Genomic DNA, 24,586 nt, shown 5'->3' with positions numbered 1-24,586 from the left:
TTTTAATTAGAATCTCTAAATAGTTCTTTACCCTATTTTCCATTAGTTAGCATCCATTTAAGTTAGAGGGCATCTAATGAATGCCCATTTTTAATTAGAGGACATTCTTTTCTTTTTTTCCATTCCCAAGTTAAAAAAGACGTATATAGTTCTTTTTCTGTCCATTTAAATTAGAGGACTCTTCTTTCACTTTTGGTGAGTGTTTCTGTCCATTTAAGTTCGAGGACTCTTCTTTGTTCTCTGTGTGTGTGTGTGTGTGTGTGTGTGTGTGTGTGTGTGTGTGTGTGTGTGTGTGTGTGTGTGTGCGCGTGTGTGTGCTTTGTTTCCTTTAGATATGCTGCAAAAACAAGAAGGGAAGCTGTTATGCTTCAAAAAATATGAAAAGTGTGGAAAGAAGATGCCCCTCAGCGATTCACACATTTTATGTGTGCATTGCTTGAGGCATCTTCATTTACAATCTTGTTCCATCTGCCACACTTTTAACCACTGGACATTGATGGGGCATAAAACCAAACTTATTTTGAAAGACCTCATTAAGACACCTTTTTCTGAGGCTATATCACTTGAATCTTCAAAATCCGACAAACCTGCAAAAAGAGCATCATTGGAGCTGAGATCCTCTTCGAACCAAAGCAAAAGGTTCCAAAGTTATCAGATCCAAAGGCACCACCACAGCAAACCTATCCTCTTGATTCCAAGGTGCACTCAGAGTGGGAAGATACATCGGCACCAACTGTAATTACTGAACATAGACAGAGGAGCCAATCACCCTCCCTGAAATAAGTTTCATCTTGGCTCCCATCCCCATTTCTAGCTAGGATCCAGGTCACCTACCCTGTCTACTCGGTCTACCAGGAGTTTGTCTGACAACGATGTCGATAGGACAGTGGAGAGACTATTGAAGACATTGGCTTTGGCCAAACTACTGTTGGATCTGAGCCCAGAGGAAATGGATCAGACTCAATCTTCCACTTCGGCACCTGTTCCTCCTCTGATCTGCTTCTCCCCAGTTTCAGAGCAGGAACATTCCAACATTTAGGTTGTGTCACTAACAGGTCCAGGACCCATAGGTTCCTTGGATCCAGTATCTCCCCCGTGCCATCGGAGCAGGAGACATCTAGGAGCTGACACGCCCCGGTCGAGTCCGCAAAGACATTTCAGATCTCACTAGATTTGGACCCTACCTCTGGGGGCATCAGCATGGGTGAACTTGGTTCCTACCCCTGATTTGGAGCTTCCATCTTCTGCTCTGGATGTTCCTTCAGCTCCGACAACTTGTTTGTCAGATCTGGGAAGCCCTTCGGAGTGTGGGTGGACTGCCTTCGAGGTAATGAGGAGGGTTCAGACTACTTCCAAGTCTGATACACAGTCTCCTTTGGATCTTCCTCCCACTTCTCTCCAGATGTCTTTGTCTTCTCACCTGCCCTCTCCACAGATCTGGAGAGACTCTTCAGGATGTCCCTTAGGGGACTGCTCCCTCTTCTGAAACCTCTCCAGAATATCCCACTGAGGAGGTCCCTCGGAAGAGGACATGCAAGAGGAAGCATTTTGACTCCCCAGAGGAGTCTATCACATCCAACACTGACCTCGATGAAGCAGAAGGGTCCCCACGATTACCCCCTGAAGACATCTCCTTTGTAGACATCCTGGAAATCTTAAAACAGGGAAGTGATTGGCAGTCCACCACCCCTTTGGCCGAGGAGTTGGTTTACCTGAAGGCCTTTGGGTGTCACCCTTCAACCTCTTGGGTGACCACTCCTTCAGTCGAGCTTATAAAATGAATCTCTCGGAAGGCCCCAGACTCCATACACCCTACTCCTAGGAGGCCAAATAATCACATTACTGCCCCTAAAGAAAAAAAGATTTTTAACAAAGTGTGTAGCAGTTGATGCCATGATCATGGCGGTGGCCACTAAAAATGAGCTTTCCGAGACCAGCTCCTCGATCCATCCTCCTAATTAGGATTCTAGGACTATGGCTAGGCATGGGAAGTGCATATTTTCATCAGCAACCTTTGCCTTATGGTCCCTAAATTATCTCACCCACTTCACTAGATTACAGAGAGACCTGATAAAGAAATTATCAGACTCCCTCCAAGCAGCTGTAGCTGATGCAGTGGCAGATAAAATAAGCCAAAAAGAGAAGCCAGCAACCGTGAGCTGTGTAAATAATTTATTAAAAAACAAGATGGAATTTGTGGAGTATCTCAGTGATAACAAGTGGGGTCTTCAATTTACCATCAACTATCATTCATGCAAAATCACAGATTTGGATGTATTGATCAGCAGGAATGATGACAACACTCTTCGTACTGAAGTATTCCGGAAATACCCAGAATATAACACCTTACTCCACGCATCCAGCTTTCATCCAGCATATACTACCAAAAATATTCCCAAGTCTCAATTCACCAGGATGAGATGTATCTGCTCAAACGAACATACTTATGAATTTTTTCGTAAAGATTTGGCTCATAGATTTCAGGAAAGAGGTTACAGCATGGGCTATGTACACACGGCAAAGAAATCTAGATAGAGAGGACCTTCTCAAATACAAACAGAAATCGCAACACAAAAATAACATCTTACAGTTTATCACCACATATGGTAGGAACACCAACAGAGTCATTGATGCCATCAGACAACACTGGAACATTCTCTGAGCTGACAATTTTTTGTCACAACATTTATCTGACACCTGCAAGTTCTCATTCAGAAAACGGAAGAATCTTGAATCTTACTTCAACCATTATAAACATCAACATGATTCAATACATCACAATATGATCTAAACTTCCATTTCTGGAGACAAGTTAGTTGGCTGTATGCCATGTGGCCACTGCAGCCATTGTAAACATGTGTTGAAGACTAAACAATTTTCCAGTAGTAATTGTGGGATCATATTTGATATAGAGTTTTTTGCAAATTGCAGTACAGATTGAATCATATATTTGGCTTCCTGTAGCTGCCATGCATTTTATATAGGACAGACATCTAGACCCCTCAGATTATGCATTTCTGAACACCTTAGTGATGTTAAATACAAAAGGTTCAGCAATGCCCTTTATAAACACACTTTAAAACACACTACAGCAACATTTCATTTTACTATCATTGAAAAATAGTAGGTGACAGAACTAATAAATCTGGATGGCACATTAAATTGAATGCAAAAGAGAAAAAAAAATGGATTGCAAAGTTAGGTGGACTGTTCCAGCCTGGTCTTAATGAATATTTATGATAAGGAACATTTATGAATATTTATGAGCTCACCAATGAAATCTTATGATTAATTATCTGTAATTGTATATAAGGACTACAAGATGTTTAGGCAAACTAACACTGATGAAGTCTAAGTTAATTCCACAGCCGAAACCTGTCTGTTATTTCTTGTTTTTTAATAAATTATTTACACAGCTCACAGTTGCTGGCTTCTGTTTTTGGCTTACTATGTTGGACTGAGCCGTGCAATCACTCCCGTGCAGGGGAAACTTTTTTAGTGGCAGATAAAGTCAATGCTCACCACCCTGAACTTATTTATCAGCTCGTCCATAAGACTCATATCTTATGCAGATGATGGAATAAGTAGGGCAGTGGGTTCAGGTAACTCTCTTAGGAGGCAGGCCTGGATGTGCCTTAGCAATTTTGCTGAGCCCTTCAAATCTTCCTTTGTCAATGCCCCTTTTGATGGCTCGTCTCTTTTTGGGCCTAAAGTGAAGGAAATGCTCACCAGGTGTGATCAGGAAAGCAAGACCTTATCTGCCATCGGAGTACATTCTTACACTCCTATGAGACCCTATGAGACCCTTTCCCAAAGGTCAGAAATGTAGTAGGAAGATGTGGTTCAGAAAATCTCAAAGGTTTTTCCAAGACCTACAGGGTGAAAGTTCCCTTAGAGCTAGAGGGGGGAACAACAATGGAAGATGCTGCCCTCATGGCAGGGGAAGCCTGCAGAATCAGGGCTCCAAAGAATCCTTCTTTGGGAGACCCTTCCAGCGCTCCTGAGTGAGTGCCCAATTACTCCCCTCTGGAGGCAGTCAGAGGTTGATTGTCTCTGTACCAAGAAACCTTGCTAAAGATAACAAACAACAAATGGGTGTAGACCATAATATCCAGAGGATATAGCCTTCCCTTCTCATTCCATGTCCCCGTAAACAAGTTGGTTACAGACTTCCACCCAGTTAAATGGATTTAGCAACATTAGAAATCCAAAAGTTGTTAAGAAAAAGAGTCATCCAAGAAATCCCCGCAGACCAAAGAGAATCGGGAACTTACTCAAGATTTTGTTTAGTTCCAAAGAAGACGGGACTGGAGACTCATTTTGGATCTCAGCAATCTGAACAATTCAACAAAAAGACCAAGTTCTAGATAGTGACACTGCAGTTGATACTTCCATTCCTGGAAAAATACAATTGGATGTGCTCTATAGACCTTTAGGATGCGTACTACCACATTCAAATGGAAAGGCAATCCAGAAGGTTCCTATGCTTCTGGCTAGGATCCAGTCACTTCCAGTGTCGAGCTCTGCCCTATGGTCTCACTACAGCCCCCAGAGCATTCACCAAGTGTATGGGACTACTGGTGGCTCACCTGAAATGCAAAGGATTCCACGTGTTTCCATATCTGGATGACTGGCTCATAACCTCCCCGAACATCTTCTGCTACAAGCAAGGGACTATACCCATCACCTCTGTTCCTCACCAGGTATTACTGCAAACAATGAAAAATCTGCTCTACAGCCATTTCAAAGCTTAGTCTTCATAGGAGCAGAGATAAACACAACTACACTAATAGCAAAACTTCCACAGGACAGAGTAGCCAATCACCACCATTATGTCACACTATTAATCAGGAGGACACAAGCCTCTGCAAAACTAGTTCTTCGGGTACTAGGAAAAATGGCTATGTCAAGCATACTCATTCCCCTAGCTCATCTTCATATGAAAATACTTTGGTGGCTACTTTCCACACAATGGTCAATCTTGGAACTTCCAATGTCCCACAAAATTATGATAACCAACACCTGCAAAAAGGATCTCATTGGTGGATTCACTCTCCGTTAGTGTCTCAGAGCCATCCTTTCATCCCCCTCAACCTCAAGCCACAGTGACCACGGACACTTCCCAGATTGGGGGGGGGGGGGGGCATTTTCTAGGGAAGACAGTTCAAGGCATCTGGCAGGAACACAAGACTCATTTGCATACAAACATCCTAGAGATGATGGCAGTGCTTTTAGAACTGCAAGCATTTCAGGACACTATCCTTCTAGGAATGACAGCAATCCAGTTGGACAACATGTCTGTAGTCCAGTACATAAACAAACAGGGGGGAACCAGATCTTACCCACTTTGTTGAGAAGCTCTCAGGGTTTGGCAATGGGCTAAAGCCTCCAACCGTTTTCTGAAAGCAATGCACATCCCAGGGAAATCCAACGTGATTGCGGACAAATTGAGCACAGCCATTTTATGGCCGCACGAGTGGTCCCTCAACCAGAAAGTTAAGGAAGTGATCTTTCCAAAATGGGGCAAGCCTTGCTGTGATCTCTTTGCATCACCAATCAATGCTAAATGCAGCTACTTTGCCCTGTTCCCCCCCATGGTGAAGTCACCAAGGGATGCACTTGTTCACAACTGGCTTCCGGGACTTCTTTATGTTTTTCCTCTAATCCCCACATTTTTAAGCAAGTGAGTTTGTTGGAGACAATAATAATTCTAATTGCTTCCTGTTGGCCTTGCCAAATCTAGGTCCCGTTTCTTCAGCCTCATCTTCAATATGAACCATGGATTCTGGACCCGGCTCCGGACTTTCTGACTCACCCGTCAGGAATGGCTCATCCCAACCTGGACAGCCTCAGACTGACAGCTTGGCTGCTCCAGTTCCCCTGATCACCAGGTTTCTGTCCCTTTCCTCTCCAGTCAATCATATTCTATTATCTTCCCGCAAAACATTTCACAAAAATTATACAAAAGTAAATGAAAGAGATTTGTTATATGTGCCAGTGATAACCAGATAGATCCCTTTGCTGCGCTTATACATTCTATTTTAAGAGTTTTTGACAGAACTTGTCAATGAGAGAGCAGCTGCAGCAACTATTAGAGTTCAGTTAGTGACAATTGCCAATTTCCCTACAGGAGAAAACTGTTGTGCTATCATGTCACACAAACTTTGCAAAGCTTTTCTGAAAGGGACTACTATGTTAAGACCACCATATAAAAATCCAACACCCCCCCTAGGATCTCAATTTCATCTTATCTAACATTATCTTGTCCCCCCTTTGAACCATAAGCTACATGTGAGTTGAAATACCTTTCTTTCCTGGAAAACTCTCTTTTTAGTGGCTATTACTGCGGCCAGAAGAGTTTCTGAGTTGCAAGGTTTGTCAGCCAAGCCCCCATACCTAGTCTTTCATAAGGACAGAGTTTTGTTGCGCACTAACCCTTTCTTTTTGCCCAAGGTTGTGTCAGAAAGTAACCTTAACCAATCTACAGAGCTCCCAGTTTTCTTCCCCAGCTTTCAAAATAAAGGAGAATATTCTCTACATTTCCTAAATATTCATAGACAGTTACATTTTTACTTACACAGAACTTCTAAAATTAGAAAATCAGATCAGCTTTTCATCTCTTATTCTAATATGAAAAAAGAGCAACCAGTCTCAAAAGTTACATTACCTAAATGTCTGACATTATGCGTATCCTACATTTATAATTCAAAGAACAGAGCTCTTCCAAATACTGTTAAAGCTCATTCCCCTAAATCTGTAGCCATGTCTGCAGCTTTTCAAGCTAGATTACAACTGGATAACATCTGCGCTGCAGCTACTTGGGCAAAACCTCATACTTTTATTACTCAGTACAAAGTGGAATGCGGTGCTGCGGTAGCATTGTCGCCTCACAGTAAGACGTTGTCCTGTTTGATTCTCAGCTAAAGCGTCTTCTGTGTGGAGACATGCGTGAATGGGCGTACCTTCGTTGAAGGCTGTGCGTCAGAGCTGGCAACTCGGCACGTAAAAATCTACTGCCAATCATTAGCAGACCGGAGTTCCGCTGTGGAGACCCCTAACCAGGAAAAGCCGAAAGACACAACAACAAAGTGGAATTGTCCTATAGGAGTAGAGCCCCTTTCGGCTCTAATGTTCTGAGGAACAATCTCCCATGAGCCACCCAAGAGTCAGGTTGCTTGGGAAGTGGTCCCATCATTGAGAATAAAGGCGACATTGACAATGTCGCATAAAAAACATATGTACTTACCATAATGTTCCATGTGTGTCTTCCATCTCGTCCTTTATTCTCACAACCCTCCCTCCATACCCCCTGAATTGGATTCAACGGGGCAATATAGGCTCAGAAAGCATACTTCATCAGTTCTTAACTGATTCATGCATATACACACACACACACACACACACACATATCTATATATATATATATATATATATATATATATATATACACACACACACACACACACACACACACATATATATTTGGATAATTTACATATGTACATTTTTTCTACAGGCTGCTGGGGCATAGATCTGCGGTAACTAGGGGGTTGCATTACCTATAAAGAATAAGGCCCATGAGCTTTGTTGAAGACCTTGAGCTTGGAAAATGTCCGAGATGGATCCGATGTATCAGATCCAACCCATCAGTGAGAATAAACGATGACACGGACAACACACATGGAATGTTATGGTAAGTACATAACTTCTTTTTTTCATCCTCTTAAATTTACAGATTAAATATTTCAATCTCTTTTCATGCTTTAACTTGGATTATGGACAACTTTATCAAACTGTATAATTAAAGTCAACACAAATCAAACGTGTACTAAACTGTTATGAACACAAATCCGAGTCAAAGTCACAGACACTCTTGAGGATTATCAAACTTAACATTTCTCATAAATTCCATTCTGAGAAACAGAAAAATGGTCTGACGGGAATGAGGACAGCATTATAAGCTCATTAGCTGTCCCTTCTTAGTGCATTATGGCCCAAGAAATTTTAAGGAATTACCACATCAGCAAAATCAAAGAATAAAATCTGGAGTCTGTAATTATGCCTCCCGCAAGTTTGGACTGAGTCAATTTTCATGCCAAGATTTATTTTCACTTCCTGCCCATACAGTTTCTTAAGTTAAGCAATCACTGGGAGATGTTTAGTTACTGATGGAAGTACTATTCCTAAGGTGTATTTTTTACTAAACACCTCTCTCTTGTATTTTTTTTCTATAATTTTTCAGTTGGCCTCTTGTATACTTACACAAAAATGTAAAAAACACTCACTTTACACTACCATCACCAGTCACCTTGGAGTTCAGTATTACTACCTTTAGCACCATTAACTTGGAAAGATATTCTGGCCTGAACTGTGAGACAGTGGAAAGCATTTGAATAAAGAAGACGTATATTAAGTGACTGAGTCTCCATCCTCAGAACTGTGCTAAAAAAGAGAAACAGACAATTTAGTGTTTGTGCACACTACATGAAGGTAAACATACAAACAGCACTTTTTGTTTAAACACATGCTCGTAAGAGCTGCTGGCAAGGTACTATTAGGAGCATGACAAATTTTTACAATAAATGTTACACAGCATATGACTGGAAGACGAGAGAGTTTCAACCTCCTCCTCTGTATGTACCAATGCTACAAAAAACACAAAGGACAGCTACATCTAACCTTGGCATTTGTTCTCATGCATTTTTTCCCCTAGCACCACCACCACAACACATAAGTTTATATAATTTACAGAGGTGTGGAGTCATTCAGGAAGGTGCAGAAACTGAGAAATGGGAACCTGGGCCACTCATTTATTTTTTTAAACCATCACTGCCTAAGCACAATTCTATTTGCAATTTCCCTACTAAACCATTGCAGGTCTTTGAAGTAACCAAATTAAGTTTTGTCAGAGGTTCAAATTTAACCCATCACCAGTGAATCTCTGTTCATTTCCTAGCCAGGGGAAGAACACAGCTATAATCTTCCAACACTGGCTTACAGACGATGTCACAATCGCTACTCTGCAACCTCAAAAACCACATGAGAGAAGCATAAGGAAATATTATTAAAAACAAAGTCTGTTAGATTAAACACTCATGGTAACATTAACATCTTACACAATGTTAAAAATATGCATTTAGTAACATAGGATAGCTTTGTTCATTCAGTTTCATCTTACACAATGTGTTTGGAATAAACTTGGACACTTTAAAAGGAACCCAAGCTCTAACACATTTTGCTATGCAGTCATGTGTTCTGCAGTTGTCAGACACTGGTATTTAATTTTACATTTAAACCTGTCACTGAACACGGTATGTAAAATCAATATCATACAGCTGACACACCAGGTTAAGGGATCCGTTATCACTCTACATTAAATGGTCTGAATAGGTTTGAACTCTTAGCTTCTATAGTTACTTCAACGTTTTGTTTACTAGCTGCATGTCCTTTGTAGACTCACATTTGTACATATTGTGGAGGATGTTACCATTCTGACTGGAGTCAAGGCCACCTTTCTATGCATTCAGAAAAAAAAGAGAAAAACAACACACAAACTGAAATAAAACACAACTCCCGACATGCATATTCAGTATAGAAAGCATCAGCAGTTATATTTTCTTAACTGTCAGGATCAGTCTGCTACATCTAGAATTGCACTTTTGAAGATTGCAATCCAACCTGAAATGCACAGCAAAAAGTACAGTTGTGTAAAATCTCACTATAACTGCAGATATCCTTCCAGATCACTACTGTAGTACTCAACCTGTGAGATCTCCTGCCAAGGATAACAAAACATCAAGCCAGTATACCAAACCCTTTACTTATTATCAGCGTCACAGTTAGACCCATGTTCCCCATGTCAGTGTAAGGCATAAAGGTGATGCATGGATGGTCCAAACTCAGAAATGAAGTACCCCAGAACAAGAGCCACCCCAGGAGAAAGGACAACATGAATATCCATGGAAAAAGAAGATGCCTAAGTAGGAAGGCAAAACCCCCTTGGCCAGACAGAGATCCCAAAAGAAAAAATAAAGGGGATCAGAGGGATTGAATACTGCAAGAGAAGAGTAGGCCATCTACTGATATAAAATTGTATTCAACTGCACTATGTCCTTCCATATTACTGTTGCAATAGGAGGAAGGCAAAGAGGAACCCTCCAAAAAGCCATGAAGGAAAGCCTTGGCAAAACCTGCTCTCATTCTGGAAATAAACATCCAACTTACATTTACTGAAGTATAGCAGCTTCAAGAATAAAACTCGTGTCCAAACCTTCAAAGAAAGCTACAGAGGAGGCCATTGCCCTGGTAGAATGGGCTCTAACAGAGGTAGAAAGCTGTTTACCAAGAAAGGAACAAAAGGAAATAGCCTTTGAAATCCAGGAAGACATGGTTTGCTTAGAAACTGCCAAACTCAATGCCCTGGTATAAAAACAAAAAAAGTTGCTCAGGTTTGCATATGGCCTTTGTCTTATCCAAATCATAGACCTCTCAGGTTATTATGATCAGATCCAAGGTGTGCAGAACCTTCTCACTATCAGATTGCAGAGAAGGAAGCTGAACAGACTGATTAAAGAGGCAACTGATTAAAGATTAATACACACACCCTATCTCTAAGAAAAATCAAATAGGGAAAACTGCAATCAATGCGTAGAGTTCAGAAACTCTTGGCAGAGGAGGGCAACAGTCTTCTAGGTATAATGCTGCAAAGCAGCAGACTCAAAAGTAGCCATAGTCAATTTCTCAAGAACAAAATTACAGGTCCCAAGAGGGAGGACTAAGTTTTCTTGGGGGTTCTGATGTTTAGGACACCTTTCAGGAATTGTTTAATCTCAAAACAAGAAGGCAAAAGATGGAATTCAAAGGCAAAGGGGTAGAAACTGCTGACAAATGAACTTTAACAGAAAAATATACCAAGCCAGTATGGAGCAGGTCACACAAGTACTATCTTGTATCTTACGATAATAGGTTTTACAGGCAGCTAAATTATTAATTATTATACAATGATTGTCCATTAACATTCAAAAATGAGCACACTGATTGTTCAGCCCAATCAGTGTGCCACTTGTAAATCGAGCATATGCCATTGGAAAAAGGTCTGGTTGCATGGATGTTCTTCCATTAATACATGTGATAAAAAGTTTACTTTTCTTTCAATTAATAAAAATATAAAACTTACAAAACCAGAGACCTCAAATGAATGAGAGAGAGAGAGAGAGAGAGAGAGAGACGGGACAGAGAAAAATAAAAGGATAATCAGGCAAGTTATACAAAACTAGAGAACTGTATCCAATTTTCCTTTTATTTTCTCTGTCCCCTCTCTCCCATGTTGAAAGTCTCCTGTTTTCTTCTGTTTTTAATTAAAAACAACAACAAAAAAAGGCAATGGAAATCTTCATTTCTCTGTTGCTTCCTTTACACAGCACTGATGTACTTTGAAAACATGGGAAAGCAAGTCCCATACGCATGTGCAGTACATCAGGAAAGTCCCAGGATACCGTGGGAAATAACTTGGAAAAGCAGTAAGACGCCCTTATACAAAGACATTATTTAAGAAATGTAACTAACTTTTTTCTTAAATAATGTAATCGTATAACAGCAATAACACATGGCTGGGTGTGGGCAATGCTGGATTTTCCCATGGTTGGCTCTGTTTGGCCACGAGGGCTTTGCCCTCGTGACCAAACCATGCCAACCATAGATAAATCCAGCATTACCCACACTCAGCCATGGGTTATTGCTATATTAAACCTGGAAAACATACAGACCACCATCTTACATTTATTACTACCCCAGATATCAGAATAATTTGTAGGTAAAGAGTACCTGGCCTTCCAAACGTAAAATAAAAAAGTAGTGAAATTTGACAATAATGTCTTGTGCTTTCACAGTACTAATTTATTATTCTCTTCCTTATTTACAATCATATTATAAAAACTCATCACCACTGCTCTAAGCTACACAGTTACATGTTTTTTATTCCAGCTGGACACAGCCTCTAAACAAAAAGTGCTCTTTCAAAAGTTACAAATAGAATTAAACACCTAAACCACTGTGTGTGACTACAACAGCATGCTTATTCTCCAACAACTACTAACAAACATACAGCTAAAAGGAAAAAAAAGTTGGCAAATGGTAAGAGAGAATGTGGCCCTACATTTCCAGTATCTGGTGAGCGACCGTCTGCATCAGTTAGTTGCAACTTGCCTTTATATACACAAATGGGATACAGAAGTACAAAACAATTAACAACCTGGGCATTTTCCTTATAGGCAATACAAAGAAGGAGTGATGAATTATTACTTTTCATACATACAAGACTCTAAGGTTGCATTCCATTACATAACAGTTTTGACGTTCTAGGAAAGGTATAGTCGAGCTTCACAATGTCCATACTTGCCTTTTTTGTGAAGGGCTTATAAGGTGGAAGACATGAGCAACTAATAAGAAAACCTTGACAACTTTGCAATAAGTCTAGCTCTTAACCTCGTAGTCTAAGAATCTGGGAGAGAAAACAAAAAATAATAGGGACAATGTCCCAAAATCAGGGACAGATTTTCACTATTGTTATTATATGATTAGAAAGTTGCTAGAGTATTAGCATGCATTTTCTGAAGGATATGAAGTATGAAACTCACATGTTTTCCATTATATAGTAACACTGTAATCCGCAACAAATTTGCCAAAAAACCATCAGATGGCGGCTAATACAGAAACACACCAACAAGTGAACCTTTGTGACGACTTGGAGTGATGAATGTCTGTGAACATTGTGTGTGGTGAAGTAATGGAGGTTTGCACATCTTACAAAAGTTGTGTAACTATTCAACAGTGGTAGAAAATTAAAATGAGGATACTACTGTCTCCCATAGATAACTGGGGGGTCAAGAATCACCACTAAGTTTCCTTGAAAACAGTGCAACGTTTAGTTTAAAGGGAGGGCTACAAATACTTATGGGGAGTCTGCCATTTTATTTTAAGACTACCTGTGCTAATGCTCCAGCCAGGATCAAGGAGACGTCCAGCATCCAATCACAGCCAGGCTTAATTAGTCCAATAACAGATACGCCAAACAATGGAACACAGTAGAACATATAAACCATCATCTGAAAGGTAAATTAGAAGCAAAAGTTTGGGTGAAGAAATCTTATACGGACTTTTCTTTGTTTTTTTTTTGGTTTGGTTTTTACAATGATTTGTAACCATATCAAATACCAGTTAATATTACTCCATTCCATGTTGTCAAATGTTAAATGTACTCATTTACTGACTAGTTCAATTTCAATAACATCTTGTTTAATGTAGTAGCAGCTATACAAATGAGACTAGTTTTGCCAAATCAAGTTTTATTTTTTTTTTGTCAACAAGGTGACATTCTAGACATTCTGTGCCTGTTGACTGACACATTATGCAGTAAACTGCACAAAAATACTTATTTCTGGTTCCTCCCAGTGGAACTTTGATTACACTAAAGTCAGGATGTTGCTAATCTATGTCTGGCTGTGCAGCTTGTCACAGGGGGCATACCCCTCCTTGTGTAAGACAGTGGCTAGCCCTTATTGAGCTACTAACTCTTGTATGATATTAGACAGCAATATGACCCACATATAAAAATAAACCATGCTAGATGTAAGCAGCACAACACATGAGAGTTTTATGTATCTACTCCTCTCAGATCTTGTTTCAAGTGATATTAGTAAGGAAGTATCCATACAATAACCATAATGAAGCGAGTCTCTCATAATACGCATACAGTTTACTACCTGCAGCTACCACTTGCCCCTATCCTCACTCACTGAAACTACTAGACTCATCTTAGCCTCCTCCAAGCTCAACCCAAACCATGTCCAGGGCACATGACAAGATCAAGGATGCGGATGCTATGGAGTGTACCCTTACTCCTGCATCCTTGTAGCAGCCTTGCAAGCTTACCAGTAGCTGCTTTGGAAGATGCACGCTTACTTCCATGCATGAGTAACCTCCTGACTAATCAGCACAATACTTTTGTAACACTGATGTCTCCAGGCTCATAACACTGCACTACTGCAGTGAGCCTAGCCTACCTCCCTCCCCCCAGGATGGACTATCCAATGTTGGTCACTCACTCTCATCCTCCCAGTGTGACCTCTGCAGTGCCCGTGCTACAAACTGAGCACAACTCATATGAGATGAAGTAAGGGCTTTATCCCTTGAACCACAGGGCTGCTTCTCAGCATATGCCTTGCAATGCAAGCTATGCTATAACCAAATAATGAACAAGGTAGCAACTTCTAAAAGCCTTAATCAAATACCTATAATTTGCAGCCATCACCATCACTATGCCAAGGCCTTTAGGCCTAGTACCTGCACACATCCAGAGTTGCAGCCACGCCCATTGCTTTCGTATATCAATTCTGAGAAAGAAAAAGTTTAGTGTAACTGTAGAAAGCCTCCTAAGTGTCTATCAGGCTGCAAGTATGCATGTTTCTGCCAAATGGAACATCTGATTGTGCATAAATGAATTGTGATATGCCACATTGATACTGCAATATACAAACAGGCAATAAATTTAGCAGCAGATCAAACTATGGGGATGAAAGCTTGGAGGAGAGGAAATGGAAAGGTAGGTATTCAGTACTAAGTGTGGACTAATAACATGGTTGAGGATCTTGTGTGGAAACTCGTATGTAAAGCAATTTAGGAAGACAAGAAGAACAGGATGGAACATAAGAGAATCCAGAGCAACAACAAGGGAAATTGACTATGGAACACTGGCAAATATTATAGCAGGAACTTGGGAAGACTTGGTCAAAGGTAATCAGGAGGAGTGCAAGGTATGGTGAGAGGTGCACATTGGGCGAAAAAGACAGGCAAGGGACAGGTACAGAACAGCAAGCAGAAACAATAAGATGAGGAGGAAGAGGTAAATAATGAACCTGTAGGAACCAGCTGAAAGGAAATGGGCAAGGAGAGGGCAGAGGAGGGTAAAGGGGAAGGAATGTAGATGTCATAAGGACAAAGGAATAAAGAGAAGAGTGAGCAACTAACAGCAAAAAAGGAAATGGAGAGCGAGAGGAATAAAAGGAGGAGGAGCCAGGAGTGGACAAAAGTAAAAACATTTTGTAAGAAGCATACAGAAGGGATGGCAAAGGGTCAAACATGGGGTTCATATTAAGAGACCGAAGACGCTTTCTTTCGAATGCATCTTGGTCGAACTCAAAAGCCTGAAATGGCAAAATATCGAAGTGGCTTTTAAGCAAATTCTTTCCCTGGGAAAGAATTCACTTGGCTGCTTCGTTGCTTTGACATTTTTGGCACTGAAATTTGGTCTCTGAGTTGGTATATTAGGGGGTGTGGGGGCAAAGCCCCCCACTTAATGTAACGTTTAAAGTTTATTTATTTATTTATTTTTTTGCTGGAACAGCAATTTATTTCCCTAGGAAAAAAATCGCTGTTCTGACAGTTCGAAATTGTAAGCTTTCGCTTACATACGGTCGATTAATCACTGTTCGCTTTTTTAAGCATTCGGTGATCTAATATAGACCCAAACATGGCACAGTGATGGAGAAGAAGGTTAAAGTGGTAAAATTAAAAAGAAAAGTTCCATGTTAAAGTGGTGGTGATGTATGGTACAACATGAAATAGCTGATGAAAGCCAGTGTGGGGATGGAGAAAACAGCTTTGGTAAATGGATACTCAGGCATCAAGAGGATTAAGGGCCTTAGAAAGGGAAACGGGTAAGATCCTATCTTGTGCTACGGGCAAGCATTGAAAACCTGCCAGAGGAGACAACTGAGGAGGTGCTGTTAAGTGCAGTCATGGATGTGTGGGTGGGGGTGGCAGAGAGGCCATGGTAGGAGACTAGAAGCAGCATTATTAAAAGTGATACCTATGCTAACAGTCAGCACACTGAGGGAAGAAAGAACTGTAGAGTATAAATACAGTCAGTGGCAGTGAGCAAGGGAGGTGAGCTTAAGGGTGGTAGGCTGAATGCAGAAGGTCTATCTCAAAGACAGGTTTGAGACAGCAATGGTCAAAGCTGGGTCTCCACAATGGTGCATTAAGCTAAGATGATAGGGGAAGGGGTGACAAAGAAACAGAATAGAGAGGTAAGTACTCAGGTATTAGGCAGGTACAGAAGGCAGTTCTGGATAAGTTTATAGCCATGGCAAAGGAGCTCGAAATGTCCAGACAAAGGCACCAATAGCCAGTACTAATCAATTACAGTGTGGTTTAGAAGTCAGGAAGGTTAAGAAACCAAGGACAAATAAGATGGTGTTAAATTTCAGAGGTGTGGATTATGCCAAGTTAGCGTAAAAGGAAAATGATGAGTTAAGGGACTGCAGGGAAAATGAGTGAGTGAAGAACTGAATGAAATTGGTCTGGGATGGAGTGCTGACAGGTACAGACATTGTTGGAAAAAGAGAGAATGGCATGTAGCTACATAGACATGTGACACTAGTGATTAGGGCAAATGACAGCACAAACAAGATCAAGTGAGCAAATGAAGGATGTGAGCAGAATGAGGATGAAGAAAATGAGGGTAGCAAAGGCAAAAGTCAAAATGGAGTTGAAAACGATGGGTCAAGAAGGGGGAAAATGTCTTTTTTATGTATAGTGCAGAAACAAGAAGGACAGAAAGATCTGCTCAGGGTGGGTAAGCATAGAAGGGAGATCACAGAAGATGGAATAAGAAGAGTTTCAAAAAGAATACTTTGCCTTGGCCTTCATGAAAAAAAGGGACATCAGGATACAACAATGGGAAAGCAGCTAAGGAAGTCGGGTCAGAACAACAGAAAGATACCAGAACAGACAGGGAGCTAGTGGAAAGGAAACTCACTTCAATAAGGGAGGACTTATCACACAAACAGACTTTTTCGAACAGTTCTCAGGAATCCTGCCCATTTGCTGCTAGATTCCCTGATGGAGATCTTCAAAAGATCAGTGTCTACGAAGTGCCTCAAGGTAACTTTATATTTGGGAAGGAGGGACAGGAAATGTCAAGGGAACTACAGGTCAATTAGCTTACAGATGATAGCAGGGAATGTCTTGGAAAAAATCCTGAAGTGAAAGGTAGTGCCTTTCCAAATGGACAACAATCACTATGACAACACCTAAAATCCTTTATGGCTAGGAGACCCATTCAGCTAAGCCTGATCCATTTCTATAACCGAGTTACAGGAGAATGCTCAATTTGGAGTACCAGCAGACATAGTATACCTGTTCTTCAGCAAGGAAATAAACTTAACCCCTACAAAGGCAACTACAAAGAAAACGCAAAGTGCCTGTTTGTTGTGGGGGGGGGGGGAGTACAACTTAGAATAATGGAAATTAATTGGAAGGAAGGACACAGAGGGTTGTGGCAAGATGGCTGTTGTTAGTAATATTGAAAATTACTATTAAAGCATCACTGGGGCTGGCCTTGGGTCTGGTACACTTCATTGTGCTAATTTCAGGCAAATCTAAGAGAAAAAAGAAAAGGAAAATCCTCTCTATGGATAACACAAAGTTAGTGGCAGCAATGGAGGACAGGGGGAAGAGATCTGGCATCTATATAAAGACAGCGGTATAATGCTGCAGGAAAAAGTCCACAGGAGAGGCATCAGAAAGGTGTATAGAAATGAGGGGAAAGGTATAAAGTACAGTTGTGTACACTTACCAAAAATGTAGATGTTCAAGTGTACTCACTGTTGCAGTCATCACACTTGGGTTATCTGCCTGCAGGTAGCCCTCAGTCGGCCTGAATACCAGAGACTTAGTATTTCTGCATCAGATGCTGTCGCTTCTTCCATAACGTCAGGTTGTCAGGGGTATAAAAACAGGCAGCCAATGCCATTACATCAGTTTTTCTTGCCCCTAACGTCAGGAGGCCCAAATAGGAAGCTAGGATATGGTGTTGAAACAGCACCAGTAAAAAGTAAATACCAATACCAATACCAGTAGGAACAGCCATAGAGAGGAGAGATAAAGAGATAGAGAAAACCAGGGGGCTAGAAGGAGGGAAACTAGACTGCAACAGTGAATACACTCGAACATCTACATTTATGGTAAGTGTACACAACTGTACTATGTTCTTCATGTTTCACTGTTGCAGTCATCATACTTGGGTGGATTACCAAAGCTGAGGAAGGGTGGAGGCAGTCAAGAAGAGTTAGGGCTGGCTAGTAGGCCTTTCAAGACTGCTGTAGCAAATCCTGCTCTGGATTTGGAAAAGATTGGCAGGTGGTAATGCTTGGTGAAGGTGTGTACAGAACTCCAGGTAGCAGCTTCCAGTATGTCCCTGGTAGGGACTCCCCTGAGAAATGCTGTAGAGGTAGATGTAGCCCTAGTGGAATGTGTTCTGACCCCCTGAGGGGTTGGTTTTCCATGGTGCTTGTAGCAGAAATGGATGTAGTGTGCTATCCATTTGGAAATGGTGTGTTTCAAAATGGCCTTGCCCTCTGCCCCTGTTGCAAAGCTGACTAGCAGCTGGTTAGATTTTCTGAAAGGCTTAGTCCTATCAAGGTAGAACCTGAGCTGTCTGTGCACATCCAAAGAGTGCAGGATCCTTTCCCTTTTATTTTGAGGATTAGAGAAGAAGGTTGGCAAATGGATGGATTGGTTGAGAGCCACACTGGCACCACTTTAGGCATAAAGGAAGAGTTAGTCCTGAGGGAAACCCTGTCAGCATGGAAAATTATGAAGGGTTCCACAGCCATCAGTGCTTGTAACGCAGACACTCTTCTAGCTGAAGTGATGGCTAGAAATAAGGCTGTTTTCCAAGAGAGGAGTTTTAACTCTGCTGAAGCAGCAGGTTCAGCAGGTCGAAGCGTGAGCTTTTCCAGTACAAAGTTAAGGTCCCAAGCAGGGGTGAGCACTCTCCTTGGTGGATTTAAGTTGTTTGCTCCTCTCAGGAACTGTTTGACGAGATTATGAGAGAATAGAGGTGGCTCAGTATTGTAATGAGCTGAGATGGCAGAGGCATGGATCTTAATGGAGGAGAAGGATAGGCCTCTGTGGAGAAATTCTACTAGGTAATCCAGGATTAGAGGTAAGGAGGTCAGTGCTGTGTCCTTTCCTTTAGACTGAATCCAAGAACAATACCTTTTCCACTTTTCAGCATAGGATTTCCTAGTAATGGGCCTTCTGGCTTCAAGGATGACGTCCAGCACCTGATTGCTTAGGGATGCTGGTGGAGTTTTTAAGGAATAAGCCAGGCTGCAAGATTTAGGGTTTGCAATTGTGGATGCAAAATCTGTCCCTCCTGCTGAGAAAGCAGGGTTGGGGTCTGGTGAAGGTGCCAGGGTGGCACTGTTGTCAGGCTGCGCAGGAGTGGGTACCAGTGCTGGCATGGCCAGTCTGGGGCAATCAGAATTGTTCTTGGCCTGTCTTATTTCATCTTGAGTAATACTCTATTGAGAAGGGGCAGAGGGGGAAGGCATACATTGAGTGGTTTTCCCATTGACAGGATAGGGCATCCACCTTCCAGGCTCTGCTGTGAGGGTTCCTAGTGCAGAATTTGCTTAACTGGTGGTTGTCAGGGGAGGCAAAGAGATCCACCTCTGGGGTCCCCCATTTCTGGATCAGAAGGTTGAAGGTGTTGGGCTCCAACTTCCACTCGTGTGGGTCTAGGAGATTTCTACTTAAGTCGTCTGCCAGTGAGTTTTGTTTGCCTGGCAGGAATTTTGCTTGCAGATGGACTTGGTTGTCCAAGGCCAAGTTCCACAGGGCCATGGCTAACCTGCAGAGTGGGTAAGAGTGGGTTCCCCCTGCTTGTTGATGTACCACATAACTGTGGTGCTGTCTGTTTTTATCAGCAGTTGTCCTGGAAAGAGCAGGTATCTGAAAGCTGTCAGGGCATTCTGTACAGCTAGCATCTCTTTTTGGTTGATGTGCAGGAGAATTTGACTTGAGCTTCAGTGGCCCTGAATACACTTGCCAGCCATGTGAGCCCCCCATGCATAATCTGATGCATCTGTGGTCAGGGTCTGGGCAGTGTGGGGTTGAGTAAAAGGCAGTCCCTTGTTGTGGTTGCATGCTTAACTCTGTCCTTAGACAAGGTATAACAGGAATGACTGTTTCCAGGTCCTGAAAATGTTGGCACCAAAAACTTTTTAAGTACCATTGAAGTTTCCTCATATGCAGTCTTGCATGTGGAATTAGCAGAATACATGAGCCATGAACCCTAGGGCTTTCAGTATTTTTCTTGCAGATAGCTGGGTTCTGGTGGCCATTAGTTTTAAGTAGTCTGTCATTAGAGCAGTTTTTCTGAAGTGAGGAATGCCATCTGGGAAGTTGTGTCCAAGCTTGCTCCCAGGAATATAATCTTTTGACTGGGTACCAGTTGTGATTTCTTTTCATTGATGGTGTACCCCAGTGAAGTGAGAAGGCGTTTTGCAAATGCCAGGTGCTGAAGCAGCAATTCCTGACTGTCCGCCTGAATCAGGCAGTCATCCAAGTATGGGTAAATTTGGATGTTTCTCTGCCTGCAGTATGCAATGGCTGGAGCCAGGCATTTTGTGAATACCCTGGGCGCAGTAGATAAGCCAAAGAGAAGTGCAGAGAACTGATAATGCATAGACTCTGCCCTGAAACATAGATACTTCCTGCATGATTCCCTTATGTGGATGTGCAGATAGGCTTCTTTTAAGTCTAGGGTGACTAACCAGGGAGAAGCTGTTGCAGGGTAAGCACCTTGAATTTTGGTACTACCAGGAAGGTGGTGAGAATTGAAAGATCTAGGATTGGGCACCAAGAGCCCTCTTTCCTGGGTACCAGGAATAGTCTGGAGTAGAATCCTTGACCCCTGTTCTACTGGAACAGGCTCAATAGCTCGGATGTTGAGCAGGGAAAGTACCTGATTTTGAGCCTCTTCCCACTGGTTTTAAGGAAGGTCTGGAAACCTGCATGGGGTTGGCAGTGAATGAAAATAAAATCTGTACCCCTGGGATACAATGTTTAGGACCCATTGGTCCTGAGTGATGGACATCCAGTTTTTTGCATGAAGGGCAAGTTTTCCTCCTAGGGGCACAAACAATTAGGTAGGGCTGGGAAGTAGAGTTGAGAAGTAATTGCGAGCTTTTTCCATAAGGAGGTGGCTTACCACTCCCTGATTTAGGGGTGGGGGCATTCCATTGCTTAGATCTCTGCATACCCTGAGACTGTAGTCTGGGTGGTCTGTTTCCCCTGGGTCTTGTTTGGGAAAGCCTTAAGGGGGCTGGAAAGGACCAGTGTTTTGAAGGGCAATGCCTACTGAATCTAGGTGGTTGCACTTGTAGGAATTCTTTAACAGTTTACATAGATTTAGCCTTTTCTTCCATCTTTTTAAGAACTTCTTCTGCTTTTGTGCCAAACAGTCCTTATTCAAAGGAGCATCTAGTAATTTAGATTTGACATGATCTGGCAAGGTCTGCTCTTTCAGCCAAGAATGTCTTCTCAGTACAGAGCCAATGACTGCTGCCCTGCAAGATGTTTCTAGTGCAGCAAAGCCACACCGCAAAGTATGCTTACTTACTTGATTTGCAGACTGCATAAGCTCCTGCAATTCTTTATTTTCTGCACAATCTAGAAAGGTTACCACTTTTTGTTTAACAAGTTCCATAATGTGTTGCTGGTATTTCAGCATGTGAAATTGGCAATTCAATGCTCTGATAGCAAGAGTTGCAGAGGTGTATACCTTCTTACCCCATCTGTCCAAAGCTCTGGAATCCCTGTCCAAAGGGGTAGGATTTTTGGCTGCAGTAGCCTTAATACCTTTAGGTCCCTGGGAAATGATCTCTGGGTCAGCAGTAGGATTCTTGAAAAGAAACTTGTGAGAATCAGGTACTCTGTAGTACCTGTTTGGTTTCCTAGGGGCAGGAGATAAAGTGTCTGGGGTAAGACTGGATTCCATGAAAACCTAATCCAGGACAGGGGGTACGCTAAAGGCCTGTGCTGAGGCAACTCTAAAAATTCTCTGAGTCTCTTTTTGGAATGAGGATAGTCTTGGCATTTCCAATGGAAATGCTCTCTTAAAGTATGCAAGGTTTCACCAAAAGAAAAATCCTCTGAGGCACAGGGAATGGATTCCTCTGCATCTGAATCCTCATAGGCAGATAAGCGCATGTCTTCATAATCAGAAAGGTCAGTCATTGGACTCCTGGTCTGTAGAACCTGAAGGGGACTGGATTCTTTGTCTCTTAGCAGGGGAAGGCTGGCTTCCCCTAATCAGCGTAATGAGGTCTTCAGCCATTCTATGCATTTGTTTTTGTGGCATGGGCGCCTGAGCATGCACTTTGGTCATCGGTTTTCTAGGCGTAGTGCATACTCTGTGCTTAAGAAACTCAGCAGTTTTAGTTAAAAATGAAGTCATCGGTTTGATTTGTATATCGGTAGGATGAAAACTCCCTCAGAAGCCGGTGCCTGCATAGCGGCTCCGGACCCATCTAAGGTAGAGACATCCGCTGGTTCAATAGTCAAAGAAGCATCTCACAGCATACTGGACTCCGAATGGGTCTCAGCAGAGGCCTGTGAATCCATAGAAGTGGGCATCAGGGGCTGCAAAGGCACCTTACTGACTACCAGCAGACTGGCAACTAGCATAACAGAAGCGTCGTCGGCAGTGTTGGACCTATGTGGTCTGTCTCTGACTTTATCCTTACATTTTTTCAGAAGATCGATAGTCGGATGGCTTACCGAAGCCATTTCAGAATACGGAGATCGAGAGCAAAAGAATTTAGCAACAAAGATAGCCCAATGACGAATGGTTCGGGTGTAAAACAAGACACAAAACCGACAGCGAGGGAAGTCGTGGTCTGGGCCTAAACAGGTGACGCAGTAAGAATGAAACTCTCTGTGAGGTATTTGCTTTCCACAGGCAAGGCAATTGTTAACTTTTTCTGACATCGGTTAGAGCAAGAAAACAGGATCCCCAATGGGGTATGTAGATTTAGAAGACTTCAGGATTATTCAACTTGAAAATGAAAATTCAGGTAGTGGCCGACTGGCACTTGTGAACTGCTTCTGCTTCAGGCTCCGCCTCGGCAAGAAAGACTGATGTAATGGGTTCGGCTGCCAGTTTTATACCCCTGACTACCTGACATAATGGAAGAAGCGACAGCATCTGACACAGAAATACTAAGTCTGGTATTCGGGCCGACTGAGGGCTACCTGCAGGCAGATAACCCAAGTGTGATAACTGCAACAGTGAAACACGAAGAACATCCACTGATTAGAGGAGCTAGAAGCTCTACTCACTAAATCCTAAATGGGGGAGCATTGGGGGAAGAAACATGTTACTGGAACACAATATCATGTCAGTGAGAGGTAAAGTGATTATCCTAAACAGTAGGGATTGGGGAACTAGGAAAAGGACACCCGACAAACTGCAAGTTCCAACTACTTCCTCGGTCTTCTTCACTGAGAAGGCTGTGGACCCATGCAATAGCTGGTGGAGAAGGACTCCACAGATGCAGTGAAAAGGGCACAGGGCAGGTGGTAAAAGGGAAGGAAGAGGAAGAGACATGGTGTGAAATCCACTGAAAGGGCAGATGAGATAGACTAGACTAAATATTTAATTGGACTATCAGACATATCTGATGTAATGTCATTGTGCCTGGTCATTAACAATCAAGCTTCCACTTAATTCAGCACTAAGGTTTTCAGGTTTTCTCTCACATTTTCAAAATAACTGCTAAATTTCCTGCTTACTTTGCCACTGCACTAAGATTTCTAGAGGCAACCTCCTGTTTATGTACATAGTAACTTATAAAATAAACTTACAGCTCTCCTATCTCACAGGTCTGTAAATGAAGGAACCCCCCCCCCACCACCCTTTGTATGACAAGTAGTGTCAGCAGGCATTTACTGTGATGGCATTTGCTCTAGATTACTGCCACGTACCACTCATCTCTACCAAATCAGTAACATGGCAATGCAACAGCTTAAATGGGACACCAACTACAAGGTGAAAACGTCAAAATATGTGTAAAATGTTACTTATCCTGAATGGCACAACTTTAAAAAAGCCAATTCTGATCATCACCACGTTCTCCAAAGAATGTTAAGTCGTGTTCAGCAACCATTGTTGTGTTCAGTAACAATTACATTGGCATCCTCCCTTTGCACTGTTTTTTGAATTATAGCATGTGCTCCTGTTCCTGCTTCATTACAGCACATAAAACATGCAAGTGGCATCATTTCATAAAACAAAAAATACATTTCCTTAAATCCACATACTCTCTTCATATGTACTTACCATGACTTTTGGGTATGCTACAGGATCCTTCAAGTATGGCTCGTATTGGTAGATATAGTTGAAACAAGATTCTAGAGGACAATCTAAAGCCACCTGTGGGTTTGGTTAAAAAATGATAATAAGTAAAATGTAGCAAGTCACAAAAGGAATACAGTATGTTGTATAAGTAGCATTACTTACGAGACCCCTGAAGATGGACAGCACAATGGCAAACAGCAGATACGCAATCAAAACAAGATCTAGTGGACGCTGATAGAGTGGCTTCTTCTGTTCCAGTGTTATCTAAAACAACATAACAACATGAAAGAAAGGTTATAACTAAAATTACATTTCAGTTGCCAGGACATTAGAACAGTGACATGGCATCTGCCTTTGATGTTGATGACCAAAAAATGA

At 41.9% G+C, this 24,586-nt stretch overlaps 1 protein-coding gene across 2 annotated transcripts in view; it reads right to left on the bottom strand.

The window, feature by feature from the left end:
• LOC122787157 (transmembrane 6 superfamily member 2-like) overlaps positions 1-24,586 on the bottom strand; it is a 346,675-nt gene that overhangs the window by 40,237 nt on the left and 281,852 nt on the right. For both annotated transcript variants that reach the window (XM_044053733.1, XM_044053732.1), the window contains exons 7-9: positions 24,371-24,472; positions 24,191-24,283; positions 12,984-13,103 (exon numbers count right to left, since the gene is read on the bottom strand). In XM_044053733.1, coding sequence (XP_043909668.1) covers positions 12,984-13,103; positions 24,191-24,283; positions 24,371-24,472 — 315 coding nt within the window. The remainder of the gene's footprint in view (positions 1-12,983; positions 13,104-24,190; positions 24,284-24,370; positions 24,473-24,586) is intronic.

This window comes from Protopterus annectens, chromosome 13.part0, assembly GCF_019279795.1.
Source record: "Protopterus annectens isolate FY-2018-M chromosome 13.part0, PAN1.0, whole genome shotgun sequence".
NCBI classification, from domain to species: domain Eukaryota; kingdom Metazoa; phylum Chordata; order Ceratodontiformes; family Protopteridae; genus Protopterus; species Protopterus annectens.
This window is presented reverse-complemented; position numbering and strand designations above follow the sequence as displayed.